The following is a 13,380-nucleotide window of genomic DNA, read 5'->3' as shown; positions in this document are numbered from 1 at the left end:
TGATGCGTCGACCGTTACGACTGTGTGTGTGTGGGGGGGGGTGTCCTTCGGCTTGCCTTCGGATTCTTCTCCAGTCTCACCGTCTGTGTCGCTACTGTTGTGACTGCGGGGGGATATTGAGTATCGTGACTATTAGGAAGTATAGGATTTATCCCAACCTTGTCTTGTACTCCAAGCAGGTCATGTACTCACTATATATACGCCCACGAGGCTCAAGCAATACAACAACGATTTCCACCAAACCCCTCTCTCCCTTCTAACATTGATCCATACATGATTAACTGCATCACACACGAAAGAAGCGTCCCTGCATGAGTGTACATTGATTTCTTCTTCTGAAACAAAAGAACAGACAATCATCTTCATTGTATTTGCACTTGCAATGGGCGATGTAGAGGAGCAGACGTGGGACGAGGTCGTCCTGGGGAATGAGACGGCGGTGCTGGTTGAGTTCTGGGCGCCATGGTGCATCCCGTGCCGCTTGATGCACCCCATCATCGCAGACCTGGCCAAGGCCTATGTTGACAAACTGAGATGTCTGAGGGTAAACACGGTCCAGAACCAGAACCAGGAGGTGGCCATGAGATATGGCATCAGGAGCATCCCCACCATCCTCATCTTCAAGGATGGCGAGAGGAAGGAGACGGTCATCCACACCATTGCAAACACGGCCATGGCCACCACAGTCGACAGGTTTTTTTGAGCATACAGTAACAATTCCAATTCTTTGTTCTTCCATGCCCGAGAGCTCGGGAGTAGAAGGGTACTTTTGGCCCGGGATGCGAAGTATCTACACCCGAGCTCAAATGCACATTGATGACCAGTAAAAAAAAATAGTAAACAAAAATTTTATCATAAAAAGTTATTCCTGAAAGTCGTGGTAAAAAACAAAATCAATACTCAAAAAATGCAATTTTTTAAGCATTTTGGAGTGTTTATTTTTTTGTCATGTCTTCCACAAATGTTATTTCAGGCTGAAAATTTCCATGCGCTGACAACATTTGTGAAAGTTTGCACCCAATTTTTTTCTGATTTTTTTTATTTTTTTGATTTATTTCGGAATTTACTGTTCACTCCAAGCTCAATGACATTTAGTGATTTGTTGACTAATGCAGTTCAAACAAATCCTTCTCCAAAAACCCTGTAAAAAAAACTTTGAAAAAACAGGGCCTCTTTTTTGAAAGTTTTTTTACAGGGTTTTTGAAGAAGGATTTGTTTGAGTTTTTTCAAAGTTTTTTCTACAGAGTTTTTGAAGAAGGATTTGTTTGAACTGCATTAGTCAACATTTCCTAGATAATTAACTCAATTACGATGAATTAATTAACTAGAATCCAACATATCACTAAGGCCTCCTTTCATTCATAGGAATTTTGTAGGAATTATAAAGGATTGGAACTTTGTATGAAAAACTCCTTTGAAGCCTTTTGGTTTGCAGGAATGGATTCCTATTTTTATGTAGACTAGAAATCAATCCTTCACATTTTAGTGCATCTAATGGCGTGTTCTTTCCTATATGGATTGAGATGCATGTCATCGATCTCATTCCCTATAACTTTCCTATTCCTATCCTATGAACCATAGGAGGCCTAAAGATTTGTTATGTAAATGCCTACTACCGATGTTAGGCGAGCAGCGAGCAAGTTATGACATATATGGTTGTTCTTTTACATGGTGCTCCTCCGCTCTATTCTCCTTGGAGGTTAATACACTATGCTTGACCTTTTAAAAATATATGATTTTTTAAGACAGACTTTGACAAAACAGCACACTGCTAATATGTGATCTATACGATAAATCACCGTATCCATAGAGTAAATACTTCTCTTCAAATAAGAATCTAGTGACAACGATTCCATGGCACATAACCTCGTGCCAGCAATGAAATTAGTAGTAATGGTCTTGCCTTAAACGAACAAAATACACCATAAATTTTGAAACGGAGGGGGAGTACATGATTTGGCTACAAAATAAATATAGATATTTTTCCCTTTTTCTAACAAAAATAAAAGAGAAAAGGAGGTTGTTTTCCTCCAGCAGAAACGGAAAGTAGGCAGCCCCGAGAGAAACCCCAAATTCTCAGATCCACCACGATGGCATCGCCGGCGACGCCCCGGCCCCGCCGGCGCCGGCCATGGAGTCGCAGGCGGACCTACCGGACCACGTCGTCGAGGATATCCTCCTCCGCCTCCCCACGGCCGAAGACGTCGACCGCGCATCCATGGCCGGCGCCTCCTTCCGCCGCATCATCGCCGCCCGCTCCTTCCTCCGCCGCTTCCGCGCCCTCCACCGCCCGTCTCTCCTGGGAATACTCGCGTACGAACCGTCCCAAAGGGCCGACCTCTCCGTCGCCTTCCTCCCGGCCCAGCCGCCGCCCGCACCATCGCCAAGGCCGACTTCTCCTGCTCCTTCCTCCCCTCCCCGGAGCTCTGGAGCAACTGTGACTTCCGCGACGGCCGCGCCCTCCTCTCCAGGCAGGGGGATTTCCTGGCCAACCTCGCCGTATGCGACCCACTGCACCGGCGCTACCTCCTGCTACCAGCCCTCCCCGACGACCTAGCTGCTCTAGCCAAGCAGCTGGATGTCATGGACTGTGACCCCTTCCTTGCCCCTGCCGGCGAGAGTGAGGGCACCATTTGTCGACGCACCCTCGGGCTTCAGAGTCATGTGCTTGCGCAGGTGGTGCTACAAAAAGCTGGTCCTCTTCATCTATTCTTCCTCGGGTGCCCGTGCCGGCCAATGGCGCACTGTTACATTTCATGGTTGGGGCGCCTTGATGCCAGGACACGTCGGTGTGGGTTGCTTCACGGCCAATGACGCCACGTCTCGCCATTATGCTCATGGATGCTTCTATTGGGAGATGGCTTATACCCACAAGTATCTTGTGTTCGACACGCACACGGAAGAGTTCTCTACTCTGAGTGTGCCACGCGGTCGTGATGAGATAGTCTTTGTGGAGGCAAGGGAAGGAAGGCTTGGCATGCTTAGTCGCGGCTTTAACGGTTTTGAAAATCGCTATGAAAGTGAGCTCTTGTATGACATTTTGCGAGATAATGAAGATGGCACAAAGCAGTGGCAAAACGAGGCCATTATCCCGGAGCCGCATAATTATCACTATACCATCATCGGTGTTGCTGGGGGATACTTACTTCTACATGGGAATCTATACGACCCGGAGTCACCTGATAACGACTTCAACTATTATTCAGTAAATCTCCAGACTTTGAAGCTCGAGTGGTTCTGTGGGTCTGCACCTGTGTATTTCTCCTCGGTTACCCATCTGTATGTGGGTTTCCCGCCATCCTTGTCTCCACCAACTATTTGAATGGGTAAGCTTGCTACTAGTTTTTACTTGTATTGTTCATGGCATACATAAGGCCGGTCGATATTGTGAGATGATGCAAGTATTATAATTAACTCAATGGTACCAGGCTTTGTCATTCTGCTAATTTTAGCAAGCAATTCTCAGTTCATCACTACGGAGCGGGGTGTCCAAGTTTATCTCCTGCCCATTATTACCTTTGGCGCCTTTCGGTGTTTAGATGATATTCTAGTGATTTAATTTATATAGACTATGCAATTGGAAAGATATGAAACTCAGGAAAGCAAAAAATATATTTTCTCATCTTACTTATATGCATGTTATCATTTTAAGGCTGTCATGTAAATAAAATATAAAATAAATCACCAAACAGCATCATGGTATCCCTAAAAATTGCTCTAGCAAGCTGGAGAGGCCAGATCGAGGAAGAGGACATGGAGGAGCACCAGATCCGAGTGGTGCTGAGAAGGGGTCGCTTCCACGTGTCTGTGTGCATGCATAGGCTGTCAAGGCCGTCTGGCCGCCGTGAACACCAGAGGGACTGCCGCCAACAACAACAACACTAGGCGAGATGGGTAGGAGGAGCCCAGAAGTGCTGCGGGATGACCCTGCCAGCGCCAATGCCTCGTTTTGAGATCCAAACATTTAAAACTCGTACACCGTAGAGTAGTATAGATAAATACAACACACTTGTGTGTGGTGAGAGATCAAATTTAAGTGCATCCTGCTCAATCTACGCTAGTCTCAGCTTTTCGGTTAAGTTGCTGCTCTAGTGAATTAAATCTGTTGGTAGTGCAGTTCAATCACGCACGAAAGAAGCATAGCTGCATGAGTGTACATTAATTTCTTCTTCTGAAACAAAGGGACAGACAATCATATTCTTTGTATTTGCACTTGCAGTGGGCGATATAGAGGAGCAAAATTTGGGCGAGGTCGTCCTGGGGAGTGAGACGGCGGTGCTAGTCGAGTTCTGGGCACTATGGTGTGGCCTGTGCCGCTTGATGCACCCCATCGTCGCAGACCTGGCCAAGGCCTATGTTGGCAAACTGAGATGTCTGAGTGTAAACACGGACCAGAACCTAGAGGTGGCCATGAGATACGGCATCAGGAGCATCCCCACCATCCTCATCTTCAAGGATGGCGAGAGGAAGGAGACGGTCATTGGCACCATTGCAAAGACGGCCTTGGCCGCCACAGTCGATAGGTTTTTGTAAGCATACAGTAGCAATTCCAATTCTTTCTTCTTCCATGCCCGAGAGCTCGGGAGTAGAAGGATGACATTTTCCGAGATAATGAAGATGGCACAAAGCAGTGGCAATGGGAGGACATAATCCCGGAACCCCATAATTATCGCTATTCCATCATCGGTGTTGCTGGAGGACACTTACTTCTACATGGAAATCTACGCGACCCGGAGTCACCTGATATCGACTACAACTATTATTCAATAGATCTCCAGACTTTGAAGCTTGAGTGGTTCTGTGGGTCTGCGCCTGTGTTCATCTCCTCGGATACCCATCTGTATGCGGGTTTCCCGCCATCCTTGTCTCCACCAACTATTTGAAGGGGGTAAGCTTGCTCTTATTTATATTTTTCTTGTATTGTCCATGCCATATATAGGATTAACACTGCAATATGATACAAGTATTAGCTTGTATACCATCCAATATGATTAACTTTAAAATAGGATGCATGTGTTTCCAATGTCATGCTGACGCAACCTTGTGTTTAATTAACTTGATTAGAGAAGTTTGGAGACACATTTGGTGCACAGGGCAGTGGTTACGTTTGCGTTTTCCTTTGGTATAGCTGTATGTGGGACAAACAAACTTGGTGATGAACAGTTGTTTCTATTGAAGTATCTGAAACTAGATGTTTTCGTTGCATCTAATTATACAAGAGAGGTTTGGCTTGTTGACACGAGTCTCGCCTTGGGTCCTTTTGATGGCATACATATATGTCCTCTCCTCAAAGCCCACATGCATGCTACATGTTGGTTGATTTGGCATGTGTGCATCTTGAGCGCGCTCATATTAGATGGGTCGTCCACTGGCCGACCTGCCTCATATATATTAGGTGGGGTCTGCAGACTGCGGTCTCTCTAGCTACTGTTAATTTGCATGTTTTCTTCCATGTAGTCTCTCTTGCTTGTTGCTGTTAGTTGGGCATTTGTAAACCGCTAGCAGTGCCAAGTCCAGTAACTGATGGAGTACCTAGTAGTAGTAGTATGTATGAACACCGTGTTAATCCTTGCATGGTGCGTAAGGGTAAGTGCCCCGCCGTTAACTTGGATGTTTCATTTAACAGTAACAATTGGTAATCTACATGCACTCCCGGATCACATCAGAGTTCCTTCAGCCGTGACTATTGTGTGTTGTCATTGATAAAAAAAGAATGGAAGGCTTTGGTTAACACCAACATGGCAAATCTGCTTATATTATCTGAAATGGAGACACCAATACGGCCAGAATTTGAGCCGAATCATAATCTACATACAGTTTACATGAAGCTAAGTAGCCGAATCATACTCCCTGAAGGTGCCCTCTTTCACAGCAAAGTAGCTGCAAGTTGTGGCTTCCAACCTATTATCACCTTATTTGATCTATATATATAGCCCTGCTTTTGTGTTTCCATCACTCGCTGAGGGGTTTTGCTCTAGACCACAACTTGAACAAAATTTGCCTATGTGAATAGTATCATTGAACGTGTTCATCACAGAGGGGCATCGATCCCTTATGATGGTGTTAAGTAATAAGTACAGGTGTGAAGCAGAGTAAGAAGGCAAACCCTAATATCATCGTCAGAGCAATTGTTGCTGATCCTGACAGGCATGATGGCTTCAAAGATGTCCGCAAGAACTACAACTACACAGAGCAAATGCTGGTCTGGTTGCAGCACTGATTTCCCTGGCTGACAGTGCCACTGCAGGCAAAAGTAGTTGAGTTGATAAGAACACAATCTTCTCAGCAATTTCCCCCATGCGAGCAGAGCAGAGGCCACAGACAGAAAGGAGGCAACATAAGCTCCGAACCTGTCAAAATTGCATGCATGATGAAATTGACGATCAGCATCAAACAAATAATCCGCCAATCATAGACTGGAACTTGTGTGCAATTTCTTAAACTAATTCTGGGATCCTTGTTATTCACATGCAAAGCTCATCTGCGAAGGTTCTTCCTTCCTGTTGAAATGCTAAGCCTTTCAACTCAAATAGTGTACAGGAGCGACTTTCTCGTCGTAGTGAAGGATTTCGGTATCCTTCATACATACAGCTCGCTTCATCTTATTTCACTCATCTCTGTCTTCAACCCTAATACAGCACACGACTAATGGCACTCCCCATGCCAGTTCACTGTAGCCATCGTCCATGGTAGTTGAGCTCTGATATGCACGACGATAGAGCCTCCCGTACCATCTTGTTGTTGCCCTCAACATACAGTACGTCTTCAAACAGACTCTTTGCCTGCTCCAGCAGCCTTATCTTCTCCTTGTTGTTCCGAGAGCGCAACTGGGATCGCTGCTGCAGAGCGCTGCCCCATCTGTAGAGAGCTGCAACGCCACATCACTTACACGTGAGCATCATACACAGCCACATCCAAACAACTAGAGATAGGAAATGAAGTATCCAAGTTCAAACTTGTAGGGAAATTCAGGCTAAAAAGCAGAGCGGTGTCGAACCTTCTGGAGCATAAGTGTTGCTTTTGGATAACATGGCATCAAACTTGTCGATTGCAGCCAAATACACCCGATCAGCATCAACTGCTGCTTCCTGCATCAGTTTTTTTTATAATAAGTCAAATGCACAAATAACCAAAAAAAACTAAATAGTTAGCGGACTGATGCCTAGTATTCTGAGTTTCTAGACTGTGTGCACTGTATTAAATGATTGCAACAGAACAAAAATAGATGTTTATCATTCTCATTTTACCAATATCACAGGATAACTATGCAGCAGTAATTATTACCCACCAACACAAAAGTGGTATACACTATGTAAATTATTAGCTAGATGGTAAATACGACATCAACTTGTTATGTGAGCATGTGCATACTGTATAATAATGTCGGTGCTCATACCGGTCCGATGTCAGCAAGCAGTTGACCACGAAAGATAAGCGCGAGTCCCCAATTGTACAGCGCCTTGACGTCGCCCGAATCAATTGACACAGCCGTCCTATAGCTTCTGCCTGCCTCAACAAGGAGACTCTCACACTCCTCACAAACGCCCACCAGCGCAGACGAAATGTTCTCTCTGTTAAGGATCCTTCTATCAAGCTTCCTGGACCGTGAGACACGCTCTCCTCCGTTAATATAAGCCCCGCTGTTGGCCAGCAGCGTCCTCAGCTCTCGGCTAATCTTGAGCTTGAGCTCCCCATGGAGGAGGTAGGTGTTCCCTAGCTGACCGACCGCTACCAGGCTTGTCGGCCTCAAAGCCACGGCGGTGGACAGAAGCCTTGCTGACCTATAGAGCAATGCGTCCGCGGCCTCTTCGTCGTCCCTGGCCATCATGCATTCCCTCGCCTTCCTCAAGATCTCAGCAGCCTCCTTAACGTTGCGGCCAAACTCTTCAGCGTCTGAACCCACGCCGGCACCACCATCATCATCATTTGTAAGTGGTTGTTCCTCGACACTGGCGGCGGCACTGCCCACGAATTCATCAGCCGGCATGCCCCGTGCTCCACTCACTCGGCTTTCACCGCCGTCGCGGCGCTCAATCTGCAGCCTGTACGACCTGTCCCGGATCTCGAGCGTCCTCTCCAGCAAAGAGGACTCGGTAGATTCAGCGGCGAACCTGCCGCCTTCTTCATAGCGATTGTCGCTCCTCACCCTGCCGCCTTCTTGAAATGGACCATCATTTGGCACCCTGCCGCCGCGGCCATACCTGTGCTTGGACACCAGCCTCTCCAGCCGGTCATCATCTTCCTGCCCACTCTCAGAACTGAACCCTGCATCCTCAAACACATTGGCAGCATCATCCTTGCCATCGAACGGCAGCATGTCGAGCGGCCGGGCGCTTCCGACAGCCGCTGAATCAGCTGGATTGTGTTCCCGATCCCCTTGCTGAGCTACAGCAGAGCCTGAATTACTCTTGGCATCGGCCGTAGAAGCATCAGGGGCGACGGCCTTGGCGGGTTTCTTCCGCGGCGAGGCGAAGCTGAGCTCCCGCAGGGCGGCCTTGGCCCAGCCCCCGACGTAGCCGGCGACCTCCCTGGCCACCTCGCCCAGCGCGGCGTCTCCGGGCGCGGGGCCGGCCGCCGCGGCCGCGCACTCGACGAGCGCATCGCGGGCGCGGTCGAGGGAATCGAGGATGGGGCGGGGCCCGTGGTCGCCGCCGTCGTCGTCGGCCAGGAGGCGGTCCTTGAGGGAGAGGAGGCGGGCGTCGAGATCCGCGAGGAGGGCGGTGAGGCGCTGGCTTGAGGAGGGGGCGAGGTGCCTGGCGGTGGCGAACCCGGCGGCGAAAACGGCGGCGAGGAGCGGGGCGGGCGGGAGGCGGGAGAGGGAGAGCGCGGCGACCGGGAGGAGGAGGAGGAGCGGGGCGGCGGCGAGGGACTGCTGCGGGAGGCTGAAGGGGAGGTCCGGGTCGGCGGGGAGGTCGGCCCAGCCGTTGTAGGACGCGGCGGCGGAGGAGCAAGAGCAGCAGCGGGTGGATGTGGAGGTGGAGGGGAGGAGGCGGTGCGGATGACGGAGGCGGAGGAGGGATGGTCTCGGCGGCCGCGGGAGCAGGAGGAGGAAGACGGGCTGCGAGGAGGGAGGAGAAGGGAGGGGGGAAATGGGGGCGGAGGAGGATGCCGCCATTATCCCACCCCACCGCTCTGGTCTACCTTTTTTTCCTCATCCTCAGTGTGAGAAATATCCCACCATTCCTACATCTGTGATCCACCCTTGTGTTTTTTTTCTTTTCAAAAGATCAAATCTATTATAAAAGCTCGCCAAAAGTACAAAACATCTTAAATATAATTAAAAATTACATCAATATTGCAAGACCATAATTAGAAGCAGGATAGTGGTGGAAAACGAGAGAAAGTCTATCAGAGTCCATAGTTAGAAGCCAATTCTTGGATTCACCCCTTTATAGAACAGTAAAATCTCTACTACTCCATCCATTGGAGTACTTAAAAATCTATTATAGAAAATAGTAAAATCAAAAAAATATAGAAAAACTGTAAAAAAACACAACCATACGAGGAATTTGTTAATTTTGTCGTCGTATAGTTTTTTATGTTTGATCTTCAGCTGGAGGTTGAAGAGTGCACAACCATACGAGGTAGATCCAACTACCCAAAAAAATGGACTTTACACCAAAAAGATAATTTGGTGGCTATATGGATTTTAGGTGACTTACATAAAAAGAAATCAATTCATGTGAAACTGTTGCATTTCCATCAGTGCAAATTTAAACAGGGAAATTTCATCACAAAAATAATAATTGAAGTGGTTAAAAGGATGTTGCACAATAATTTTCACACACAAAGAGGATGCGACAATAAGAGCATTCAACCTACAGCAATGCCAACAAAATCATCACAGTATCCAACTTAAATTCCATACAACATCAATCACAGGTCTTTCCAAAAAAAATCCAACACTTGATGATAAATATACAAACACATACAGCAGCAGCACAGCCTTACCTTATTCTTACCAGTCCCCTCTTTCTCTCTACAAAATGCAATGACAATATTAACGAATAAAGTTTGTTGGTCCCATAAGTAACAACCCTCCTGCTCATAATAACAAACTCAAATTAATAATAGTACACTGCGTGTATCTCCGCCATGATTCCCCGTGGTGAACTCAGACGATTTCACCACCTCGCATGCTATGTGGCCTTCACGCTCCTTCCCCATCCATCTCTCCTGGAACAACTCTACTGACACCCAAATATAACCCTACTGCGAAGGATTAGCGGCTGATCAAAGCCATCCTCATTCAGGCAGCGGCGATGGGCTCAGCTGGTGGCGCCGGAGCTGCTGCTGCGGGGGCAGCGGCGGCGGCGGGTGGGGCGTTCTCCTTCTCAGGGACAGTGCCATTGGCAGGGGCATCCTTGGCAGCAGGTGTCGCTGCCGCCTTAGCTCCGTCCTTTCCAGCGGCGGCCGGAGCTCCGTCCTTCCCGGCGGGTGCCGCGGCGGGTGGTGGAGGTGGCTTCATGTGTGGCGGTGGTGTGTGCTTCAGCTTCGACAGGATCTGGCGCATCCGTGCCATGTCTGTGGCCTTCCCAGGCTTGGGGCCCTGGACCACGATGATCCCGGGCTTCTTGTCCTTGTCCTTCTTGCCCGTCCTCTTCTCAATGTGTGCAATCTCCTGTGGGATGAGCTCGGATATCGCCTTCCAGTACTGCTTGTCTGCTCCCTTGTGGAACTTCTCCTGGTTGGAGAGGAAAAGCTGGCAGCAACACAGGGAGAGAACAAAAAGAGATGTCAGGTAACCATATCTTGTTCAAAAAGAGCCACAGGAGAATACACAGGGTCATGATGTTGAGAAATAATGTACCTTCTCCCTTTCCCGGTTGTGATCCTTGCTTGTCTCAAGGTTCAGCTTGCGTTTCTCAACGAAACCCTTCTTGAACTCTTCAGCTTCAAGGATGATTTGGCTCCTCAGCTCCTTCTCGTGCTTCTCCTTTTCCTCCAGAAGGAGTGCATTTTGACTGTTCAGAGCTGGTGTTAGCATTTACTTTGCACAACACATATGAAATCAAGCAGAAAACATAGCAGTATTTATTCTTTAGCAGATATGGCCTCTGTTCAAGATATTTAATGCAACACTAGCGTTGTAGTTGATGATATAGAACAGGGTCTACAGCAGTTTATTTTAAGATATTCTCTGGCCCGGAAGTCAGATCTGGAGTCATTTGTTATATCTTTATCTGAAAGTTTATTTCATAGTGGCTACTGCAAACTGCACACTTTGGTGCAGGGGTTTAAATAGACAAATAGTGCACTGGAGGAAACATAAAGAAACGCCAAGAAGCAAACACTTCCTATAGGGGAAATAACATCAACATAATCAAGAACACTCCTTTAGTTTTTGGAAAGCTCGCTTTTTGGACACAGCAGGAAGAGGAAGTCATGTGTAGATTTGTCTTGGAAAATAGCCCAGTTTGAAAAACCAAAAAAAAAAAATACTTGAATCATACAAACATACAGACTTATGTGCTTGAACATGAACCTGTATGTATTTGCCACTATGATGTAGAAATAAGAACAAGGGAAGTCAATTTCATTTTCAATTCCCTATAGATAAAAAACTAAAGAAGCAGCTACACGCAGAAAGTCCTAGAGATTCAAACTTGCAGTTTCATCATGCAAATCCAATTGGACCTTCTTGATTTGATATCTTCAACTACAAAATCCCAGGTTTCAATAAAATTGTGCACCTAATGTACCACAAGATCAGCTAGCCTGAGAAAGTGTTCCAGCAAGATAAATCATTTTTATCATATTAACAGGTCATGATGAAAAAAGTTGTGGCAGTCAGACATATATAATCCTACTGCAAAAACACAACTTCCATGACCAATTTGTACGGCAATCGCTCCTATGCAGTTAAATTTCTACTGCAAAAGCTGCATATACAGTAGATCATGGCAAAATTCTAAGCGATCATTTGCTTTTATTCAGCTAAAATCCTAGTGTACTGAAGCTGCTAAGGTACTGGGTCACACTATCATACAGCACAAGCACTGAATTCCAAGCAATCATTTGCTCTTATAGAGCTAAAATCCCAGTGTGCTACTGAAGCTGTGAAGACCGTGGATCACATCAACATATGGCAATTTCATTTCCCTATTGGCGAAACCTAATGCTAAAGTAACACCCAGAGAGTCCCAGGCAGTAAAAATTGGGATTTGATCATGTGATTCCGACTGCTTTGTTGATCTGAGACCACCCAGTACTAAATCCCCGATTTAAAGCTGAGCCATTTTTAGCTCATTGACATCAAGTCATGGTGTGAAGTCTTGCATCACTTCCAAGCAACTAAGCACGGGTGCGGTGACCAATTTGCACGTCAATTGCTCTAATTCAGCTAAAATCCTAGTCTAGTGAAGCTGGAGGCATTGGATCACACCATCATATCGGCACATGCACCGAATTTCGAGCAGGTGCTCGCATGAGAGACCGAATCTGCACCACAGCGATGGAATCTCGCGCGTACTGCAGCTCTGCGCCCCAGATAATGGCAAGCGGCAGGCCAGATCGCCACCCATCTAAGCAGATCTACGCCCCGAAGCAACCCAGCCCGCCACGATCGCGCGGCTAGATCTAGCAGGACCAACCACCGAGCCGGGCCAGATCGATCAGATCTGAGCAGCGGTAGAGGCGAGGAAGTGAACCAAACGTACCGGCGCCACTCGCGGAGGAGGAAGCCCTCGTCGGCCCCCATCTGGGCGGGGTCGGGGAGGACGGGGCCGGAGTCGGTGAAGAGGCCGTCGTCGGCGTCGACCTCGTGGTGCATGGCGTGGCCGTTGCCGTTGGAGTCGGGCATGCCGAAGGGGTGCGCGGCGGCGGAGTCGTGGCTGAAGGCGTAGGGGTCGGGGGAGGCCGGGAAGTCGTCCCCGGAGACGTGGACGTCGGCCGCGGCGGGGGTGGGGGAGTCGGCGAAGCTGAGGAAGGGGTCGTCGTGGAAGGGCGCGGCGGCCGGGGAGGAGGTCGGGGAGTCGAAGGCGGTCGCCATGGGCTCGGGATCTGGAGCTCGAGGGGATGGGGAGGGGGAGGGTGGTGATCTGTGATGCCGCGTGGGGGGAAGGGAAGTGGAATGGTGGTGGCGATGCGGGTGGTATATGGTGGTGGGGAAAGAGAAGGTCGTTGGCGCCCCAAATTACTGGACTGCCACCCCCCACCCCCCACAAACCTAGCATTTTCATTTTCATCATGTTTTTTAATGTTTTGCTAAAAAAATCATGTTTTTTTATTTTTATTTTGAGAGAGAGAGCATCTTCATCATGTTTGCAAAAAGGAACATCTTTTGTCCTGAAAAAAAAAAGAACAGACTTTCAAAACACAGGCAAGATGCATTTTCACCGTCGTACCCGTACGCATGCGCAATTGCTTTTGCTGGTCAGG

At 48.0% G+C, this 13,380-nt stretch overlaps 2 protein-coding genes and 1 pseudogene across 2 annotated transcripts; 1 reads left to right on the top strand and 2 right to left on the bottom strand.

Moving 5' to 3' along the window:
* Positions 1–382: 382 nt before the first annotated feature.
* Positions 383–3,322, top strand: LOC147962760 (uncharacterized; annotated as a pseudogene).
* A 3,069-nt stretch (positions 3,323–6,391) lies between these two features.
* Positions 6,392–9,157, bottom strand: LOC125519107 (uncharacterized). The gene is made up of 3 exons (XM_048683986.2): positions 7,397–9,157; positions 6,998–7,088; positions 6,392–6,868 (listed from the first exon to the last, which is right to left on the bottom strand). The coding sequence occupies exons 1-3, from the start codon at positions 9,113–9,115 to the stop codon at positions 6,669–6,671; spliced, it is 2,010 nt and encodes a 669-aa protein (XP_048539943.2). The 5' UTR covers positions 9,116–9,157; the 3' UTR covers positions 6,392–6,668.
* A 690-nt stretch (positions 9,158–9,847) lies between these two features.
* On the bottom strand, positions 9,848–13,076 carry LOC125520914 (clathrin light chain 2). The gene is made up of 3 exons (XM_048685955.2): positions 12,660–13,076; positions 10,811–10,964; positions 9,848–10,702 (listed from the first exon to the last, which is right to left on the bottom strand). The coding sequence occupies exons 1-3, from the start codon at positions 12,989–12,991 to the stop codon at positions 10,250–10,252; spliced, it is 939 nt and encodes a 312-aa protein (XP_048541912.2). The 5' UTR covers positions 12,992–13,076; the 3' UTR covers positions 9,848–10,249.
* Between the last annotated feature and the right edge of the window lie 304 nt (positions 13,077–13,380).

This window comes from Triticum urartu, chromosome 7A, assembly GCF_056163025.1.
Source record: "Triticum urartu cultivar PI428250 chromosome 7A, HENAU_Tu73, whole genome shotgun sequence".
Taxonomy (NCBI): domain Eukaryota; kingdom Viridiplantae; phylum Streptophyta; class Magnoliopsida; order Poales; family Poaceae; genus Triticum; species Triticum urartu.
This window is presented reverse-complemented; position numbering and strand designations above follow the sequence as displayed.